Source organism: Leptodactylus fuscus, chromosome 7, assembly GCF_031893055.1.
Source record: "Leptodactylus fuscus isolate aLepFus1 chromosome 7, aLepFus1.hap2, whole genome shotgun sequence".
Classification (NCBI taxonomy): Eukaryota; Metazoa; Chordata; class Amphibia; order Anura; family Leptodactylidae; genus Leptodactylus; species Leptodactylus fuscus.
In genome coordinates, this window is record NC_134271.1 from 153,503,798 (window position 1) to 153,526,209 (window position 22,412).

Consider the following 22,412-nt stretch of genomic DNA (forward strand, 5'->3'; position numbering starts at 1 on the left):
CTACAAAGACATGGCCGTCCACCTAAACTAACTAACCAGGAGAGCGCTGGTCAGAGAAGCAGCCAAGAGGTCCATGATCACTGTGGAGGAGCCGCAGAAATCCACAGCTCAAGTACAGGGAGAATCTGTCCACAGGACAACTATAGAAAGTGCCATTTGCAGTTTGTCAAGACATGTGGAAGAAGGGGCTCTGGTTAGAGGAGACCAAAGTTGAACTTTTTGGAATGCTAAATGTAAAGCTCCATATATGGTGCAAAAGTACCCCTGCTCATTGCCCTGAACACCACGTCATCCCTACTGTGACACATAGGGGGCAGCTTCATGCTGGGGGAGGCTTTTCTTCAGCAGGGACAGGGAAGCTGCTCAGAGATAATGAGAAGATGGATGGAGCCAAATACAGGACGATCCTGGAAGAAAACCTGAGACTGGAGGCTGCAAAAACCCTGAGACTGGGAAGGAGATTCCAGTAAGACAATGACCCTAAACCTCCAGCCCGAGCTCCAGTGACTGGTTTAGATCACAGACTATTCTGGTGTTAGATCGGCCCAGACACAGTCCAGACCAAAATCCCATTGAGCATCTGAGACATGAAAATTACTGATCACAGACGTCTCCATCCAATGTGGCCGCAAAGAAGAAGAAGGGGCAGAAATCTCATCTCTAGATGTGCAAAGCTGAGACCGAGCCCAAAAGACTTGGAGATGTAACTGCAGCCATAGGTGGTTCTACAAAGTATTACTATAGGGGGGCTGAAGACTTTTGCACGTCACACTTTTCAGATTTTTATTGGATTACAATGTTGATAACCTTCTATCATTCTCCTTTCACTTCACAGTTATCTGATACTTTGTGTTGGTTATTACTGAAAATCTCAAGAAAATACATTGACTGTAAGTTTGTAGTTGTAAGGTGACAAAATAAGAAAGTTCAAGGGGTGTGAAGACTTTTGCAAGGCGCTGTGTGTACCAGTCTAACTGCCCTTAGTGTGGTCAGGCAGTTGCTGACATTTACCATTGTTTGTGGACCTGCCCCGCCATTCAGAGGTTCTGGTACTTGGATCTTCTCTCCGGCCCATCCTACTACTTCTGTTCTTACCTATAAATGTAATACAGGTTTCTCATTTATCTTGCAGGGAATCCTATCCCAGACTCAGGAGAGAGGATTATAACTCCACATGATGGTAAGGATTCCTGCTCTGCCTTCATACAACAATCTGGATCTGGTAAATAATCCTACATCTGTACATGTCACCCATCCCAGATCAGGAGGAGATAAATGTTGGCTGTAATGCCTCTGATTGACCACATGGGGGGTCATATGTACAATCACAATATAACTAAATAAACTGCTCAGTCGGGCAGGATGGGGCCGAGTTTACAAAACTCTTTAAAATCCTGAGTCTGCACAAAATGGCAAATAATTGGCCAAATTTGGCTGATGATGCCATAATCTTATATTTTGAGCTGACCCTCAGTGGATCAGACAGAAGTTTGCCGTGTTGTTTGTTATAAAGTTTTTTAAGCAATTGTCATCTGAAATGGCCAAAATTGACCATTTGGCCGCCTTTTATCTTATACTTGGCCAGTTTATGGCTGTGCTCTTGTGTTCCAGCTGTGATGTGGGACAGACACCATTTCTCATCCAAACTACATTTTACCCTGAGGCCATTAACTATGAAATCATACCTCCCAACTTTTGAAGAACTGAAAGAGGGACAAAATGTGCGGCGGGCGTAGCCCCGCCCACTTTTGTGTTGACTCCGCCCACTCGTTAATTTTTCATGTGCCCGCACACAGTATAATCCTCCTACAGTCACCCGTAAATTATATGTCCCCCCTCTATCTCTCCCCCAGTTTCATATACACCCTCTGCCCCTAGTTTCATGTCCCTCTTCCATCTCTGCCCCCAGATTCATGTCCCTCCATCTCTGCCCCCAGATTCATGTCCCTCCATCTCTGCCCCCAGATTCATGTCCCCACATCTCTGCCCCCAGATTCATGTCCCTCCATCTCTGCCCCCAGATTCATGTCCCCACATCTCTGCCCCCAGATTCATGTCCCCACATCTCTGCCCCCAGTGTCATGCCGTCCTCTCCATCTCTGCCCCCAGATTCACGTTCCACCTCCACATTAAACTTACCTTCTCCTCCGCTCCCTCGCCGCTCTCTGCCCGCCTCTCTCGCTGACACATGCGGCTGAAGGAAGGAGCTGACACAGGTCAGCTCCTCGCTTCGCCGCTGCCCGCCTCTCTCCCTGACACATGCGGCTGAAGCTGCTCGCGTGCTCGCTTCGCCGCTGCGTCTCTCTCTCGCTGACACATGCGGCTGAAGCGAGGAGCTGACCTGTGTCAGCTCCTCGCTTCGCCGCTGCCGCGTCTACAAGCCAGGAGCCGGCGGCAGCGGCGAAGCGAGCAGCTTCAGCCACATGTGTCAGGGAGAGAGGCGGGCAGCGGCTAAGCGAGGAGCTGACCTGTGTCAGCTCCTTGCTTCAGCCGCATATGTGTTCAACTCAGATCTGCGTCCTGTGGACGCAGATCTGAGTTGAAATCGGGACATACCTCCCTCCAACCGGGACCGCGGGACATGTCACCCAAATCGTGACTGTCCCGCGGAAATCGGGACGGTTGGGAGGTATGTGAAATTGCTGTAAGCTGTAACCTGCACCACAGTCTGCATGTCTGGTAGAAGTCAGAGAGTAGAATCTCAAGTAACTCACCAGACACAAAGTAAACAACAGTGTAGGGTCATCAGTGGAGAAAGCAGCAAAGTACAGGAGCGAGTGACAGAAAGAGAGGTCGAGATACGTAGCCAGAGTCAGATGCCAGAGAGGGTAAGTACAGCAGAGTCACAATCCAAAGATAAGTCCAGTGCACAGTCTGATGGTCAGAGCCAGAGAAACACAAACAGGAAGCAATAGGGGTGGGAGCCAAAACCAGGGCGAAACCAATAGCCGGCATGGAAGAGAGAGCTGGAGGGCACTATAAAGACCTGGACCAGAACATAAATTAAAGTACAGTTTCTTATCCCCTTCCCGCCGATGGCATTTTTTGATTTTCGTTTTTTGTTTTTGACTCCCCTCCTTCTAAACCCCATAACTTTACTCCCCACGCAAGGATGAGTTAACCACTCAATTACTATCGGCGGCCAAATTACTCATCCCTCACTTCTGGCGTCAGCAGACCGCCCCACCGATCTCACTATGGGAATCAAAAGTTCAAGAGCTTGCACGCTTCGAAGAGCTAGTCGCCTGGTCCGAGAGACGAATCGAAAAGTTCCGCACAACCTGGGCCCCATGGCTGAAGTCTTGATTACTCTTCCTTTGGACCTGTTGCATCTCAGAGGCTGCGCTACCTCGTATAGTGGAACCTTCCAAAGCAATAACAAATGGCTACGTTGCGGAGGACTCAATGACTGGTTGGATACTGGCTGTACCCTCTGTTATACCTGATCCCTCTCCTCCCCCCCCCCCCCCTTCTTACGTTCCTCACCTGTCCTTATCACCCCTCTTACCATCTACCTAGCACACACCTTGATATTACGGTGGTTACAGAATTAGATTTACTATGACAAAAACTCCACTTGAATCCACTATCTGAAAATGCTATACTCCAAACCAAAGGACAGCGTAAAATTTAACTTTTATTAAATAATGTTAAAACAATAACTCCGGGTATATAGAAGATAAAGTGTCAAACTAACTGCATAACCTTCCTAATAAAGTCTTTGCATGAAAATGACTCAATTAGTGTCTAGCTCCCAACTCTCTAGTTCAGAAGCCAAGGGTATGCTTATTGATCCAGAAATAACTTGATGGTAGGCATAGGTACCAGGATGAAAGCTCATCATCCTGGTACCTGTGCCTACCATCAAGGCACGGGGAAAGGTGGTTTTAACCGCCCATCTTCTATAGACAGAAAGTGGACTATTGAGTTCAAAGTAAATGTGAGCCGCCGAAAAAGGAGGTAGATAGGCTCCGATAGGGTTCCTGGCTATTAGGATATATGGAAAGCATAGGATACCTAAATGATTTGCAGTAAGATTGAAGCAACAGACTTTTTTAGTCATTTAGTCTCCTGATGAACTCCTAAATACGGGAGGGAAACGCGTTGAGACGGGACTATACTATATGTGAATGGGGACCTAAAACCTTTGAATAGATCCTCAGCAAATTACCATCAGCTGCTATATCGGCTTGATGCCGGATAGCTAACATTGGGCAGAGTGGGAGGTAGCTTATATCCTAATATAGGAATACCCTAGCCCATTTTGCTACTTTATAGACGGCATGCCAATGTTCTGTCTTCTTTTAATATTCAAATATTAGTGAGACATTTGTCTATCTGTTATTGATCCAGGGGAGAAGTTATTTCTGGATCAATAAGCATACCCTTGGCTTCTGAACTAGAGAGTTGGGAGCTAGACACTAATTGAGTCATTTTCATGCAAAGACTTTATTAGGAAGGTTATGCAGTTAGTTTGACACTTTATCTTCTATAAACCCCGGAGTTATTGTTTTAACATTATTTAATAAAAGTTAAATTTTACGCTGTCCTTTGGTTTGGAGTATAGCATTTTCAGAATTAGATTTACACATGTTATGCTTTAAACCGTCTGGTCAGGCTGCTATTATGCTGATGTCTGCTTCTAGACTACAGTTGTTTGAATTTCCTGTATCCTTTTCTTGTTTCTGTATCCCCATAAAATTTCTTTGAAAAGTCAATAAAACTTGTTGAATTAAACCCCATAACTTTTTTATTTCTCCGCTCCCAGAGCCATATGAGGTCTTAATTTTTGCGGGACAAATTTTTCTTCATGATGCCACCATTAATTATTCTATATAATGTCCTGGGAAGCAGGAAAAAAATTCAGAATGGGGTGGATTTGAAGAAAAAAATGCATTTCTGCGACTTTCTTATGGGCTTTGGTTTTACGGCGTTCACTGTGCAGCCAAAATGACATGTCCCCTGTATTCTGTGTTTCGGTACGGTTCTGGAGATACCAAATTTATATGGTTTTATTTACATTTTGACCCCTTAAAAAAAATCCAGAACTGTGTTAAAAAAATTTTTTTCTAAAAGTCGCCATATTCCGACGGCCGTAACTTTTTTTTATACATAAGTGTACGGGGATGCATAGGGCGTCTTTTTTGCAGGGCCGGGTGTACTTTTTAGTTCTACCATTTTCGGGAAATGTTATTGCTTTGATCACTTTTTATTCAAATTTTTATCAGAATCAAAACAGTGAAAAAACGGCGGTTTGGTACTTTTGACTATTTTTCTCGCTATGGCGTTTACCGAACAGGAAAAATATTTTTATAGACTTGTAGAGCGGGCGATTTCGGACACAGGGATACCTAACATGTATGTGTTTCACAGTTTTTAACTACTTTTATATGTGTTCTAGGGAAAGGGGGGTGATTTGAACTTTTAATACTTTTTATATTTTTTTATATTTTTTACTTTTTTTTTTTTTAATTTTTTTTGCATTTATTAGACCCCCTGGAGGTGTTGAACCCCAGGGGGTCTGATCACTAATGCAATGCATTACAATGCTAATGCATTGCAAAAAATCATCCTTTCTTTTGCAGGCTGCATAGACCAGCCTGCAAAAGAGAGAATTTGCAGACAAGCCTGGGAGCCTTGTAAAGGCTCCCGGATGTCATGGCAACGTGACGTCGGCCCTGGAGCATGCTCCAGGAGCCGGCGATCCCGGGAAAAATGACGGAGCCGTTTGACCGTGGCGCCGGAGGGGTTAATGCCTCGGATCGGTCCCCTTAAAGCAGTAAACACCCGGCGGCTATGGCGGCCGCCCGACTCCCGGGCGGTCGCCATAGTTATAGACCCGACATGCGCCGTACTATTACGGCGCATGTTGGGAAGGGGTTAAAGGGGAATTTGTATCTGTGAACCCGGAAGACTTAAAGGGACCACAGCGGACGATACAACCCTAACAATAATAAGTAAAGGTCTAGGTGAAGTGATTAAAAATAACAAACACTTATACTTACCTTGCCTCACCTCTCCTGGTTATCCTCGCTCAGTCTGGCTCTATTCCTCGGTCCTCTTCTTCCTGCGACTGAAGTAAATGCCGGTGTGCCTTATTTGTGAGCTCAGTCACTGGCCAGAAGAGCCCCGGAGTGAATGCTGAGCCTAGGAGAGGGGAGTATTTTAATCATCTGGCCTAGACTGACATCCATTGGAAAGGGGGCCAGCAAGATGTCGGCCACTTTCCAGTAACAAAATATATAGTGGCTGGGGATCCAGGCATACCCTGACTGCTATCATGTTGGTCTGGGGCCCTGGCCATTTCCAGCTGGCTGCGGGCCTCATACCCCTCCAGGCTCCGTCGTGATTGCAACCTCTGCAATCGCGATTGTTACTGACTGGGGGTTATTATAATTTGCCTGGAGGTTACTGTAGAAAATGACTACTTGCCTGGAGGTCACCAGGGAGTATTGCTCCTCGCCTGGGGACCATTATTAGGTGTCTGCTGTCAATTGAGGAGCAGTATTATGTGTCTGAGGACCACTGGAGAGCATATAGTGTTAGCCAAAAGTATTGGCCCCCCCTGCAATTCTGTCAGATAATCCTCGGTGTCTTCCAGATAATGATTACAAGCACAAACTCTTTGGTAATATCTTCAGTTATTTTGCTTGCAATGAAAACACAAAAGAGAATGAAAACAAAGTCACATCATTGATCATTCTGCACCAAACTCCATAAATGGGCCGGACAAAAGTCTTGGCCCCCTCAGCCTAATACTTGGTAGCACAACCTTTACACTGTAAAATAACTGCACACAACCGCTTCCGCTAACCAGCAATGAGTTTCTTACAAGGCTCTGCTGGAATCTTAGACCCTTCTTCTTTGGCTCCTGCTCGCGGTCCCCCCTGAGATGTGAAGGGGGCCTTCTCCAAACTGCCATCAAGAGATCTCTCCCCCTCCCCCACAGGTGTTCTATGGGATTCAGGGCTGGACTCATTGCTGCCACTTTACAAGTCTCCAGGGCTTTCTCTCACCACCATTTTCTAGTGCTGACCTGAAGTGTGTTTTGGGTCCTTGTCCTGCTGGAAGAGCCCTGACCTCTGAGGAGACCCAGCTTTCTCACACTGGGCCCTACATTATGCTGCACAATGTGTTGGTCGTCTTCAGACTTCATAATGCCATGCACACGGTCAAGCAGTCCAGTGCCAGAGGCAGCAAAGCAACCCCAAAACATCAGGGAACCTCTGCCATGTCTGACTGTAGGGGGCGTCTTCTTTTCTTTGAAGTCCTCTTTTTTCCCCTGTAAACTCTATGTTGAGGCCTTTTCCTACTTTTGTCTCATCTGACCAGAGAACATTCTTCCAGAACGGTTTTGGCTTTCTCAGGTAAGTTTTGGCAAACTCCAGCCTGGCTTATGTCTGTGGGTAAGAAGTGGGGTCTTCCTGGGTCTCCTACCATACAGTCCCTTCTCATTCAGACGCTGATGGATAGTACGGGGTGACACTGTTGTACCCTCGGACTGCAGGGCAGCTTGGACTTGTTTGGATGTTAGTCGAGGTTCTTTATCCGCCATCTGCACAATCTTGCGGTGAAATCTCTCTCTTGCAATGTTTCTTTTGCGTCCACATCTAGGGAGGTTAGCCACAGTGTCATGGGTTTTACACTTCTTGATGACACTGCGCACGGTAGACACAGGAACATTCAGGTCTTTGGAGATGGACTTGTAGCCTTGAGATTGCTCACGATTCCTCACAATTTTGCTTCTCAAGTCCTCAGACAGTTCTTTGGCCTTCTTTCTTTTCTCCATGCTCAATGTGGTCACACAAGGACACAGGACAGAGGTGGAGTCAACTTTAATCCATTTCAACTGGCTGCAAGTGTGATTTAGTTATTGCCACCACCTGTTAGGTGCCTCAGGTAAATAACAGGTGCTGTTAATTACACAAATTAGAGAAGCATCACATGATTTTTCAAACAGTGCCAATACTTTTGTCCACCCCCTTTTTTATGTTTGCTGTGGAATTATATCCAATTTGGCTTTTTGACAATTCTTTTTGTGGTTTTCTATTGAAGATAAATTAAATGAAAATAATAATACCAAAGAATTTGTGATTGCAATCATTTTCTGGAAGAAAATGAGTATTATCTGACAGAATTGTAGGGGTGCCAATACTTTTGGCCAACACTGTAAACTGGGCCACTAAGGGTGAGTTTTTGTTATCTGTTGGGTAGAAAGTATAGGATGCTGTAGCTTTGAGTCAGGCATCAAAACTGCAATGGGAAAATGCTTATAGTTTTGATGTGGTTTTTGGTTAGATTTTCTAAAAGTGGAAGAAATTTATGTTCCAGCTTTAACTCTTTCCCAACATCCACCATACTAACACGGTGCATGCTGGGCGTTTAACTATGGCGGCTGCCTGGGAGCCAGGCGGCCACTATTGCCGCTGGGTGTCTACTGTTTTATACAGATCAGGGGCATTAACCCCTCCGGCGCCTCGGTCCGCTTTGACATTTTTCCTGTAATCGCTGGCACGCAGAGTAAGATCCAGGGCTGGCATCCCGTTACTGGGACAGCCGGGAGCCTTGTGAAGGCGCCCTGGGCTGTCATTCTATTGCAGGATATGCTAGGTAGCCTGCAATAGAAGCGCCGGTATTTTGCAATGCATTGCCTAAAACACATATAAAAGTAGTTAAATACTATGACACACATACATGTTAGGTATCCCTGTGTCCGAAATCACCCGTTCTACAAATCTATAAAAATATTTTTCCCGTACGGTAAACGCCGTAGCGGGAAAAAAGTCAAAGTGCCAAACCGACATTTTTCACAGTTTTGCCTCTGATAAAAATTTGAATAAAAAGTGATCAAAGCAATAGCATTTTCCGAAAATGGTAGAACTGAAAGTACACCCGGCGCTTCAAAAAAAAAAAAAAAAAAAAAAAAGACGCCCTATACATCCCCATACACGGAAGTATAAAAAAGTTACAGGTGTCAGAATATGGCGACTTTTAGAAAAAACATTTTTAAACAGTTTTGGAATTTTTTTGAGGGGTTAAAACATAAATAAAACCATATAAATTTGGTATCCCTGGAATCGTACTGATACATAGATGACATTTCATTTTGGCTGCACAGTGAACACCTTAAAATCGAATCTTGTAATAAAGTCGCACAAATGCACTTTTTCTTCAAATCCACCCCATTATGATTTTTTTTTCCATCTTCCCAGTACATTCTACAGAATAATTAATGGTAGCATCATGAAGAAGAATTTGTCCCACAAAGATTAAGACCTCATATGGCTCTGGGAGCGGAGAAATACAAAAGTTATGGGGTTTTGGAGGGGGAGGAGTCAAAAATGAAAATCGAAATATGCTGTCAGGGGGAAGCGGTTAAATTCAACAACTGCAGAAAAAAAAAAAATCATCAAGACTGGTGGTATTTTTTTTTTTTTTTTTTGTCTTTTGGTAAAAATTATTTGGTAGGGGTGTCCTGCAGGATCTTTTTTTTTTTTTTTCCAGGGATGCCCCAAGTCTGAAATGGTAGGAAACTCTGGTGTAAGGATTTGTTTTCTAATGTATTTTTTTCCCAGTACATTAGTGAAGTGAAATAAGAGGATATACATGTGGTATTGGTGTATTCACACTCAGCAGGATAACCAAGGTTACATCACACTTAGGGTGAATTCACACTGAGTAAACGCTAGCTTATTCTGAACGTAAAACACGTTCAGAATAAGCGGCGTCTAAAGCAGCTCCATTCATTTCTATGGGAGCGGGGATACGAGCGCTCCCCATAGAAATGAATGGGCTGCTTCTTTCACTCCGTGCAGTCCCATTGAAGTGAATGGGGAGTGCCGGCGTGTACGCTCCGGCATGAGCAGAGCTTGCCGTATACGCCGGCACTCCCCATTCACTTCAATGGGACTGCACGGAGTGAAAGAAGCAGCCCATTCATTTCTATGGGGAGCGCTCGTATCCCCGCTCCCATAGAAATGAATGGAGCTGCTTTAGACGCCGCTTATTCTGAACGTGTTTTACGTTCAGAATAAGCTAGCGTTTACTCAGTGTGAATGCACCCTTACTGCTCAGACATCACTGTAATAACATGTACAATGACTGCCAATAGGAGATTCTTCTTAGTTACCAGGACAGGAATATTCTCCATACAATGCTGCCAGTCTTCTCCATGTCCTAGAAGATTTCATTCTTGTGTCTCCTTCATGTCCTAGATGATGAGACCCGGCAGTTTTACCAGCGGCTTTGTCAGTATAAAGATCATGTCCTGAGGATGACATATGGATATTTCCAGGATGATCTGATCTACATTGTGGAGAACATGAATCCTACTTCTCTTTTGAAAGAGCTGTGGTCCAGAGATGTCACAGATTTTGAGGTGAGAGCACATGAAAGGTAAAGCATGGAGTAGCAATTTTTGGCTGCATGCACATGGAGTTAAGCCGGGCTTGTAAAAATACTCATTCACTGCCGTACACACAAGCGCTACGGACAGCTCCCGAACACTTCCGATTCACTTCAATGGGAGCGCTCGTAACGCCAGTGTTACGAGCGCTCCCATTGAAGTGAATGGGAAGTGTTCGGGAGCCGTCCGCAGCGCTCGCATCTACGGCAGTGAATGAGTATTTTTACAAGCCCGGCGTTACGTCGTGTGAATGCAGCCTTTGTGTATAAATTAGTTATTACAGCCTGTTCTGCACCACGTGACTTCCCCATTGCATGTGTTATGTATCAGCAGCATCGTTGCGTGGGATTCACCATATTCTATAATATTTTTGATGTTATAGTGATGCAGTCACAGAGTTTCAGGATTTGGTTTGTATACTGTGATATTCCTCTCTATCCATCTCCTCCGGCCATTATTGTTATATAGTAATCTCCTTGGCAGCTTTTTCCCATTTTGTCTCACAGTTTACAGGTATTTTTTACTAACATGTTACTTAATAAAATGAAATGATTTTATTTTGTTGTGGGCATGATTTTTTTTTTACATTGGGATATAGTCACATGATTCTCGATTTTGTTCTGATTTATGTATTATGCTGGGTTCACACCAGCGTTCAGGTCTCCGTATTAGGTTTCCGTCTTCTGCCGGCAGAAGACGGAAACCTGTCATGCCGAGTCCAGCCGTGAGCGCCGGTGAGCGTTTTATGCTTTCCGCGGCAAAACTGTTTTTTTTTTTAAAACCGGACACAAACTACTGCATGTCCGACTCTGTGTCTGATTAAAAAAAAAAAAAAAAACGTTTCACCACGGAGAGCATAAAACGCTCACCGGCGCTCATGGCCGGACACTTTTTTTACCCATTCAAATGAATGAGTTTGAAAGATGCCTGCAGGATTCTGTCTCCTGCTCTGTTTTTTGCAGGAAACGGAAACCTGCATGAACGGAGACCGGGTGCAGATGTGAACGAGCCCTTACTGGCACTTTTTGAAATTTGTTGTATTTCCTGTATAGAAATGTATACATATGTATACTGTATGTACGGTATGTATAGATATATATGAGATAGCACCAAGTAAGAATGAAATACAGAAATATTAACCCCTGTGCTGGACCTCCCGCATAGTACTACAGCGGCAGCATGGTGCGCACACAGAAACTGGCAAATGTGTCATGGCACCTGAAAATAATACTGCCCTTCATAAGCCTTATGACGCTCCCTGCCTTCTTTGCCCTGCCGTGTGCCAAAATAGTAGTTTTCCTCCACATGTGGGGTATTTCCATAGTCAGGAGAAATTGCATAACAAATTGTTGAATCACACATCTGGTCATCCAGGCAAGCAAATACACCACGGCAGTTCCTTTGCACTTGAAGAAGGGCGACCTATGCCCGAAACGCGTTTGCTGTTGAACTTTGATAAACTGGTTATTTTGACATCTGGTGAAGCGCGGTCCTTCCTCCTGGTCCCTATTTATATTCTCTACACCATTGGTGAACAGGACCCAGTCGCTCAATCACTTATAGGGAGGAACCCCCTAGAATTGGTTTCCAAGCATTTACAGTAGTTGTGAATTCCTCACAACTCTATCAGGTGAGAGTGCATCTAACCCTGTTACTACACCCCTATCTTGACAATACTTCACCATATACAGCTCGGTGCTGTTCTGTTTTTTCTTTGCATCCTCCTGTCCTGGCTCTTCCCCGCCTTGATCTTCCGATCTTCCTGTGGGTTTGGTTCAAATCCCGCACATGCGTAGTAACGCTCCCTCCGGAGCACTACTGCGCACGCTCTGGGGCCATTTTTGTAGTAGTTCTAAGTTCCCCTTAGAACTATGTGAGTGTACTGTGCATGCTCGGTACGCTTGCGAACCTCTTCATTCTGGAAGAACAGAAGATCAAGGTGTGGAAGAGCGAGGGCAGGAGGATGGCTCTGGAAGAAGAAAGAAGAGGAAAGCGTGACAGCAAGATGACGTCCGACAGTGCACGACCGCTTGAATAATTTCGCTGATAGAGCCCCTTTACAGTAATAAATATGTGAAACAGCTGTTGGATCAAAATGGTTAGTATAGCCCTTGAAAAATTCCTTGAGGGGTGTAGTTGACAAAATGGGGTCATGTTTTGGGGTTTCAACTGTTATGGTACTTTAGGGGCTCTGCAAATGCAACAATGGACCTGAAAACTATTCCAGCAAAATCTGCCCTCCAAAACCCAAATAGCGCTCTTTCCATTCTGACCCTACCTTGTACCCATACAGCAGATTATGGCCACATATGGGGTATTGCCGTGTTCAGGAGAAATTGTGTAACAAACTGTGGGGGGATTTTTCTCCTTCAACCTTTTGTGAAAATTATAAGGGCTAGTTCACACGGGGACAAGGAGGTGGATTTTGACAGCGGATCTCACCTCAAAATCCGCCTCCATACAATGGTGGTCTATGCAGACCGCCAGGCATCTGTTCTCCACTAGCCGCATGTTGCGGCTAGTGGAAAAAAGAAGTGACATGACCTTTCTTCAGGCGGATTCCGCCTGAGGAAAGCAATAGGAGTCTATGGGATGTGGAAAAACCACCTTGCGGTTTTTGGTCGCGGTTTTGTACCGCGGTTTTGTCAAAAACCGCAACCAAAACCACGAGGCGTCTTTTTTTTTAAGGTCCATTCACTTTAGAGCAGGGGTAGGGAACGTACGGCTCTCCAGCTGTTGCAAAACTACAATTCCCAGCATGCATACTGGCTCTGCTGTTCTGGGAACTCCCATGGAAGTGAATGGAGCATGCTGGGAGTTGTAGTTTCACAGCAGCTGGAGAGCCGAAGGTTCCCTAGCCCTGCTTTAGAGGAGGGGAAAACCGCCTGGCGGTTTCTGAAGCGGTGCTTACCAAAAACCACTTCCTGATTAGGAAACGTTTTTTTTCCGGTGCCAAAATAAGCCACATTTTTTTTACGTGTGAACTAAGCCTAAATTTGGGTCTAATACAACATTTTATTGGACAAAAAGGAAACTAGGATTTTCACATTCCACTGGTAGTAAAATTGGTGAAACAGCTGTTGCTTCCAAATACTGATTATAACCCTCGATAAATTCCTTGAAGGGTATAGTTTTCAAAATGAGGTCACTTATTGGGGCTTTCCACTGTGCTGGTACCTCAGGGGCTCTGCCAGTGTGACATGGGGCCTGAAACCAATTCCAGCACAATCTGCCCTCTGAAATGCTCAATGGTTCTCCTTCCCTGCTGTTCGCCAATACAGAGATTTATATCCACATGTGCGGCATTTCTATAGTCGGGAGAAATTGCATCACAAATTGTGTGTGTGGGGGGGGGGGGGGGGGCATTTCTCCTTTAACCTCTTGTAAAAATGAAACATTTTGGGTTAAAGCTACAGTTTATAGATAAGAATGTAATTTTCCATTTTTATGCCGAATTCTGTGAAACACCTGTAAGGTCAAAGTACTCACTATACCCCTTGATTAATTCCTTGAGGGGTCTTCTATACAAAATAGGGTCACTTTTGGGGGTTTCCACTGTTTGGCACCTCAGCGGCGTTACAAATGGGACATGGTACCTGAAAGCTATACCAGGAAAATCTGTCCTTCAAAAGCCAAATAACGCTCTGTTTCAAGCCCTGCCATGTGCCCGTACATCAGTACACCAGCACATTAGTGTCCCCATACATCAGTGTATCAGCACATTAGTGTCCCCGTACATCAGTGTACCAGCACATTAGTGTCCCCGTACATCAGTGTACCAGCACATTAGTGTCCCCGTACATCAGTGCACCAGCACATTAGTGTCTCCGTACATCAGTGTACCAGCACATTAGTGTCCCCGTACATCAGTGCACCAGCACATTAGTGTCTCCGTACATCAGTGCACCAGCACATTAGTGTCTCCGTACATCAGTGCACCAGCACATTAGTGTCTCCGTACATCAGTGTACCAGCACATTAGTGTCCCCGTACATCAGTGTACCAGCACATTAGTGTCCCCGTACATCAGTGCACCAGCACATTAGTGTCTCCGTACATCAGTGTACCAGCACATTAGTGTCCCCGTACATCAGTGTACCAGCACATTAGTGTCCCCGTACATCAGTGTACCAGCACATTAGTGTCCCCGTACATCAGTGCACCAGCACATTAGTGTCTCCGTACATCAGTGTACCAGCACATTAGTGTCCCCGTACATCAGTGTACCAGCACATTAGTGTCCCCGTACATCAGTGTACCAGCACATTAGTGTCCCCGTACATCAGTGTACCAGCACATTAGTGTCTCCGCACATCAGTGTACCAGCACATTAGTGTCCCCGTACATCAGTGTACCAGCACATTAGTGTCCCCGTACATCAGTGTACCAGCACATTAGTGTCTCCGCACATCAGTGTACCAGCACATTAGTGTCCCCGTACATCAGTGTACCAGCACATTAGTGTCCCCGTACATCAGTGTACCAGCACATTAGTGTCCCCGTACATCAGTGTACCAGCACATTAGTGTCCCCGCACATCAGTGTACCAGCACATTAGTGTCTCCGTACATCAGTACACCAGCACATTAGTGTCCCCGTACATCAGTGTACCAGCACATTAGTGTCTCCGTACATCAGTGCACCAGCACATTAGTGTCCCCGTACATCAGTGTATCAGCACATTAGTGTCCCCGTACATCAGTGTACCAGCACATTAGAGTCCCCGTACATCAGTGCACCAGCACATTAGTGTCCCCGTACATCAGTGCACCTGCACATTAGTGTCCCCGTACATCAGTGCACCAGCACATTAGTGTCTCCGTACATCAGTGTACCAGCACATTAGTGTCCCCGTACATCAGTGCACCAGCACATTAGTGTCCCCGTACATCAGTGTACCAGCACATTAGTGTCCCCGTACATCAGTGCACCAGCACATTAGTGTCTCCGTACATCAGTGTACCAGCACATTAGTGTCCCCGTACATCAGTGCACCAGCACATTAGTGTCTCCGTACATATGGGGGATTGTCGTGTTCAAGTGAAAAAGTTAGATGGTTATTCTCCTTTAACCCTTTGTGAAGGTCAAAAATTTGAGGCTAAAGTGATCAGAAAATTTGATCAGAAAAAGGGTAATTTTTCATTTTCACGTCCTTATGGTAATAAATTCAGTGAAAAATCTGTAAGGTCACAAAGCTCACTATACCCCTTGATAAACTCCTGAGGTGTCTAGTTTCCAAAATGCCAGGGGCTTTCAAAACCCCTTTATAACTGGATTAGACCCTTAAAAAATGGGTTTTGGAAATGTTCTTGAAAATTTTAAATGTTGTTTGATATGTAAACCTTATAATTAGAGATGAGCGAACAGTGTTCTATCGAACTCATGTTCGATCGGATATTAGGCATGTTCGAATCGAATCGAACACCGCGTGGTAAAGTGCGCCATTACTCGATTCCCCTCCCACCTTCCCTGGCGCCTTTTTTGCTCCAATAACAGCGCAGGGTAGGTGGGACAGGAACTACGACACTGGTGACGTTGAAAAAAGTAGGAAAAACCCATTGGCTGCCAAAAACATGTGACCTCTAATTTAAAAGAACAGCGCCGCCCAGGTTCGCGTCATTCTGAGCTTGCAATTCACCGGGGACGGAGGTTTCCGTCCATTTAGCTAGGGCTTAGATTCTGGGTAGGCAGGGACAGGCTAGGATAGGAAGGAGAAGACAACCAACAGCTCTTGTAAGAGCTAAATTCCAGGGAGAATCTTGTCAGTGTAACGTGGCACTGACGGGCTCAATCGCCGCAACCCAGCTTTCCCAGGATCCTGAATGGAATACACTGACAGTGTATTCCCGTATACCCCATATATACACCCCAAATCCCCGTTCCAACGGTGTGCCCCCCCACGTTCACCTCAGAAATACCCTGCAAGTCCCCTAGCAATAGAATTGGGGCTATATACACCCACTATTTTTGCTACTGCCATATAGTGCCATTGTCTGACTGAGAATTCAAAGAATATATTGGGGTTACATATAACTTCAATTCCAGGGAGAAGCTTGTCAGTGTAACGTGGCACTGACGGGCTCAATCGCCGCAACCCAGCTTTCCCAGGATCCTGAATGGAATACACTGACAGTGTATTTCCGTATACCCCATATATACACCCCAAATCCCCGTTCCAACGGTGTGCCCCCCACCTTCACCTCAGAAATACCCTGCAAGTCCCCTAGCAATAGAATTGGGGCTATATACACCCACTATTTTTGCTACTGCCATATAGTGCCATTGTCTGACTGGGAATTCAAAGAATATATTGGGGTTACAAATACCTTCAAGTCCTGCCACTGCCATATAGTGCCATTGTCTGACTGGGAATTCAAAGAATATATTGGGGTTACGTGCACCCACAATTTTTGCTACTGGTATATAGTGCCAGTTTCTGAGTGGAAATTCCCCAAATAATTTGGGGATTCATTCACCCTACATCTCAGGCTCTTGCTATATTCACCCAGGTTGTCAGTGCTGCACCAGCTCGTTCCCAGACAGCTCGGCCCGAAAAACACATTACCTATATAGAGGATTTGGACAATGAAGACAACATGTTCTAAATCTAATGTCTGCACCTTCTCCAGAATTAAAATAAAGGCAGCGTTTAACTTTCAAATAACACTGCACAAAGGAAGATCTTATCAGCTTGTCTCATGACATGCTACTAAAAAGTGTCATTTGTGTATCTTAATGTAAATATAGTTGTATAAGCTTTTTGGGTTTTAGGCACTGCCAAGTTATTTATTACCACCCGCTCCCTTATAATGATGATGACGCCAAAGTCACTGTGGGTGTTCAGAGCTCACAGCTTTGGTTGACATTTGTCTTTCTCTCTGTCGGTACCAGCTGTCTTTTTGGATACCGTAAAGTTATGTTGACTTTATTAACAGCTATAGAAGCTTTAGCCAGGTTGTGACGGTGTGTAACCCTAACAACACTAAGTGGGATACACATTAATAGTCAGTCTATGTACGCTAAACGTATCACTGAAGTAATTTTTTTTCCCTCTCCCCTAATATAAGAAAGGAACAGACATTAGACCTAGACCGGGGTTCGAGGCTTGTAAAAATCCAGTATTATTTGTTCTTCATGATGTGAAATATGTGTTGAAAAGCAACCCAAGATGAAGTCAGCCATGTGTGCCAGTGTGTTACTTGGCATGCCTTTGCTGGCCCCAACTGTAAGGGTCACTCTCCATTTCCTCCATTTTCCACTCCCCTTCACACCATTTGTGGTGAAGCAATGGGATGCACTGAAGTGCACCCTCTAGCCTCGTGTGGGACAGGGACATCAGATGCCACTCCAACCCCCTCGTCTTCCAGCCAACGGTGCGAAGATGAGAGGAGTGTGCTCTGAATGTTTTCTGCCTAGCAGAGGCTAGTTCTCACTTACGAAAATGGCCCCACTTTGACCTGTATATCAGGCACAATGGTGTAGGTTTCAAAGAAACATGGCACCAACAAGTTGAAAAACGTGGGCCATGCGTGGACCGTGTTTGAGTCTGGCAAGCTCCAGATCTGCTACCAGGTTCCAGCCATTATCACAGGCGCAAAAATGCCAGGCCCCAGGTGTAGCAGGGAAAAAAAAATGCCATCTCAGCCAGGATGGCATCCCTGACCTCGAAGGCACTGTGCTGTCTGTCCCCCAAGCTGATCAGTTTCAGCACGGCCTGCTGACATCTCCCCACGCCAGTGTTACAGCGTTTTCTGCTAGTAGCTGGGGTGGAGGTTGCAGCATCGTAGGGTTTCAGTCTACTCCTGCCATGAATTTTGGCCTGGGAGAGGAGATAGGCCACCCCAGTTTGCACCCAGGGACCAGACTCCACCACATTCACCCTGCCTGTCATTAAAGATAAGCACTGCAGCATCCCTGACCACAGGCGCTTGTCCATGTGTCGGTGGTCAAGTGGACCTTGCAGCAAAGCGCAGAGCTCTGGGCCCGACTGATGTTATGGGACACATGCAGGCGCAAGGCAGGGACAGCACACCAAGAGAAGTAGTAACGGCTAGGCCCAGCATAGGGAGGTGCCCCAGCTGCCATCTGCTGACGGAAGGCCTGGGTATCCAGAAGCATAAACAAACACCAACATCTCCAGGGCCAGCAGTTTATCGATGAGGCTGTTAAAGGCTTGGGCATGGGGGTGGGTTGTGTTGTACTTCTGCCTGCAATGAAAAGCTTGGGAGATGTGGAGTGGCTGGGAAGAGGCGCATGATGGTGCAGGCCAAAAGGGCGCATGAGGGTGAACTCCCCAATGTGTCAGAGATAGGTGTGTAGGTGTCCTTGCATCATATACTTGCACCATACTTGGCTTTGGAAGTTAATTTTGTGCCAAAAAGTGGTTAAGACAGCAATACCTCAGCTACTCCCATTCCACTGTCTATTGACAACTCCAGCCCTGAAATTACCACCTTTGGAAGTGGACCACCACTTCTAAGATCCCAAAGGAAGTAGGCAAGAGATGTGCAGTGCAGAAAAAAAGATGAAAAAATAAGTGTAGGCAGTAGAGCACAGAGGGATCGGAGAGGACAGAGCTGGTGTCGGCCAGGTATTCCCACAACATGCACCTATACTTGTCCCTCCTGGTGACACTAGGCCCCTGAGTGGCAGTAATTTGTCCAGGGGGTGCCATTAACGTGTTCCAGACCTAGGAATAAGTCTTCCAACAGGGTAGAGTTTTGCATGCCTTTGCTTCTACCCACTGTTTTTGCTGCTTAGCTTCCCTCCACATCTACACTGCTTTAGCCCCTAGACATCACCCCTGTCCATGTGGGGTCGGTGGCCTCGTCATCCACCAACTCCTCTTCCAATTGCGCACTGCCCCCTTACTGCAAACCGCACATGACCACAGCTTGCCCTGATGGCAACTGTGTCTCATGATCCCCACTTAGGTCCAGACAAGTCGGTGGCGGGTCCAAAACCCCAAAATTGGAAGGAAATGGCGGATGCTGCAGTATTTCTAACACCTGTTCCTGGTGCTCGGGCCTGGTCTGTGTTGTACCCTGCACCCTGCTTAACGCAGCTGCCATATCCGAAGTTGTGCTGAGCGCATGCTAATGTTTCGTGTCCAGTGCAATGGATGGGATGGGATTTCACATAAGTCTGCCACTCATGGTTGAGCAACTGAGGGAGTTGACTTTGACGAACCCGAGGGTTTTGGAGTTGGAACTACATCAAAGGTCTGTGCTGCTCACACACTCTGCTCAACACATGATATGTTTAGTGCCAGCAGTGTGGAGACATCGCACAACAGCCGTTGTTCCAGCAGGTACAGGCATTGTAGGAGTGCATAGAGGCTAGCAGCGGCAACTATAGACTTTAAAAACTATCCGCACAAGCGCCACACTTTCACCAGTAGCTCAGGAACATTGGGGTACCTTTTTAAAAAGATTAGCAGTAATGAGTTAAAAACGTGGCCCAGGCATGGAATATGTTGCAGGCTGCCAAGCTACAGAGCCGATCCCAGGTTACGGCCATTATCACACATGACAACATGCCTGGGCCCAGGTGCAGTGGCAAAAACCACATTGCCGTCTCATCGAGGATGGCATGACTCACTTTGTAGGCAGTGTGCTGTCTGGCCCCCAAACTGATGAGCTTCAGCACGGCCTGCTGACGTCTCCCCACACCAGTGTTGCAGCGTTTCCAGCTCGTAGCTGGGGTCAATCTAACAGCGGAGGAGGAGGAGGGTGGTGTTTCAGCCCTCCTCCCAGGAATGTTTTGTGGGGAGACAAGTCAGGAAAATTCTTGAAACAGGGGAGAGTTTTGCATCTTTGCCCTTGCTGCCTATGGACATCCCTTTGCCTCTAGCCACCATTTTCCCTGCTTTGCTTGCCTCCACATCCACACTGCTTTTGCCCCTAGACATCACCCCAGTCCATGCCTCTGCTTTTACCCCCAGTTTTTTATGCTTAGCTTCCCTCCACATCAACAATGCTTGCGCCCCTAAACATCACCCCAGTTTCTGCCTGTGCTTTTCCCAAGCTTTTTTTGTCGATTTAGCTTCCCTCCACATGCACACTGCTTTTGCCCCTAGACATCACCCCAGTCCATGCCTCTGCTTTTACCCCCAGTTTTTTATGCTTAGCTTGCCTCCACATCCACACTGCTTTTGCCCCTACACATTACCCCTATCCATGCCTGTGCCTCTAGCCATAACTCTGCCACCCATGGAAACTCATGGTGCAGAAAGTGAGGGAGCTGACTCTGAGGAACCCTTGGGTTTTGTAGCTGGTACTCCATCAAAGGTCTCTGCTGCTCACACACCCTGCTCAACATACGGTATCTAGGGTTTGAGCGTGTGGTGACCTCGCACAACAGTAGGTGTTTCAGGCAGATGTAGGCCTTGCTGGAGTGTATTGCGGCTAGCTCCAGGTACTGTAGACTTGGGAAAGTGGGTGTCCAAGTGCCCCACTTTCACCCTTATCTCTGCTAATTTGGGGTATGTTTTTAGGTGTAATCAGATTTTATTAAGGTTTTTGCAATTAAAAAAAAACAAACATCCAATGTAACAAAACAGCAGGGAGGGGAAAGAACATTCTAGGAACAAACAAGGCGACCACGCAGGGCCGAGGGACAAGGTACAGAACCGGGGAAAAACCCCAGCAAAAAAACAAGGGCAAAAAAAATAAAAAAGGCATCAAATCAGGGGGCAAGAAGGGGGGAGGACAGGACAGGGCGAATGTACAGGACACAAAAGGGGGGTGGGACGAACAGAAGGTGTAACAAAACCAGAGGGAGGGGGAGGAAAATCAACCAGAGAGCACAACCCAGAGCAGGGTAAACAACAAAGGAGGAAGGGAAATCAGGCAAAAAGGGAGGTGAAATCCGAGGATTCCTGGAACACCACCCACGGCTGCCAGAGGGCGTTAAATTTGGAAGTATCGGGCGTATCCTCCACCACAAGAAACTCCATTCTACGGATAAGGAGAAACTCCTGCAGCCATTCCAGGAGGGAGGGAGGGACAGGGCTGCGCCAATGGCGGGGAATGACCGTCCTGGCAGCCGTGAGAAAGTGACGCAGAAGATCACCCTTCACCTTGGAGAGCTTGCCGGGGATAAGGGAGAGAAGGGCCAGCTGCGGGGAAGGAGTCAGAGAGCGGCCGGTAACCTTTTCATAAAGCGAGAACACAGCCGACCAAAACGGCTTGATCTCCTCACATTCCCACCATACATGAAGGAGAGAACCCTCCGCAGAACCACAGCGCCAACAGCGGTCAGAGACCGACGGATAAATCCTATGGAGGAGGGTAGGGCAGCGATACCATCGGGTCAACAATTTGAAGTTCTTTTCCTGGGCACTACAAGGTAAAGGCAGCTTGTGTGAAAGGAGGAAACAACGGTCCCAATCAGCAGCAGATAGACTAAATCCCAGATCGGACTCCCAAGATCCAACGAAGGGGGGGGGGGCCCGGGGTGGCAGCCTTCAGTAAAATATCGTACAAAAGGGAGAGGGCGTGCGGAGGGGACTCAGCGCCCCTCAGCAAAGCCTCTAAGTCCGTGAGGGGAGGGGAAAGGAAGGATTGTACAGAATACTTGTGCCAAAAGGCGGATAATTGATGATACTCCAACCAGGAGAGCGCAACGTCCGGACAGGAAGATTGGAAGTGGGCGAAAGGGGGTAGAGAGGGAGAAGAATCGGGGATATCGCCCAGTTTAGTGTCAGCAGTCGCAGACCAAACCAAAAAGCGGCGGGCGGCTACGCCCGGCGGAAACATAGGGTTTCGAAACAGTGGGGTCAGGGGGCCGGGCACCCTAGCCAGAGCAGCAGATTTGCACAAAGAGTCCCACACTGAAAGGAAGTGGGAGGCCAACGGAGAAGAACGGATCGAGGCAGGGCGGAAGTGCGAGGGCAACCAGGGGAGAGAAGGAAGGTGGGACGACGTCAGTTTTGCCTCTAGGGACACCCATTGTTTATCGCGGGACCTATAGCGCCAATCAAGCAAGCGGAGGAGGACCGCTGCGC

General features: G+C 46.6%; 1 protein-coding gene across 1 annotated transcript in view; it reads left to right on the top strand.

The window, feature by feature from the left end:
- The first annotated feature begins 3,829 nt into the window (after positions 1 to 3,829).
- LOC142214652 (NACHT, LRR and PYD domains-containing protein 12-like) overlaps positions 3,830 to 22,412 on the top strand; it is a 177,028-nt gene continuing 158,445 nt past the window's right edge. The window contains exons 1-3 of the mRNA XM_075283592.1: positions 3,830 to 3,960; positions 4,354 to 4,406; positions 10,215 to 10,378. Of these exons, the coding sequence (XP_075139693.1) occupies positions 3,830 to 3,960; positions 4,354 to 4,406; positions 10,215 to 10,378 (348 nt within the window). The remainder of the gene's footprint in view (positions 3,961 to 4,353; positions 4,407 to 10,214; positions 10,379 to 22,412) is intronic.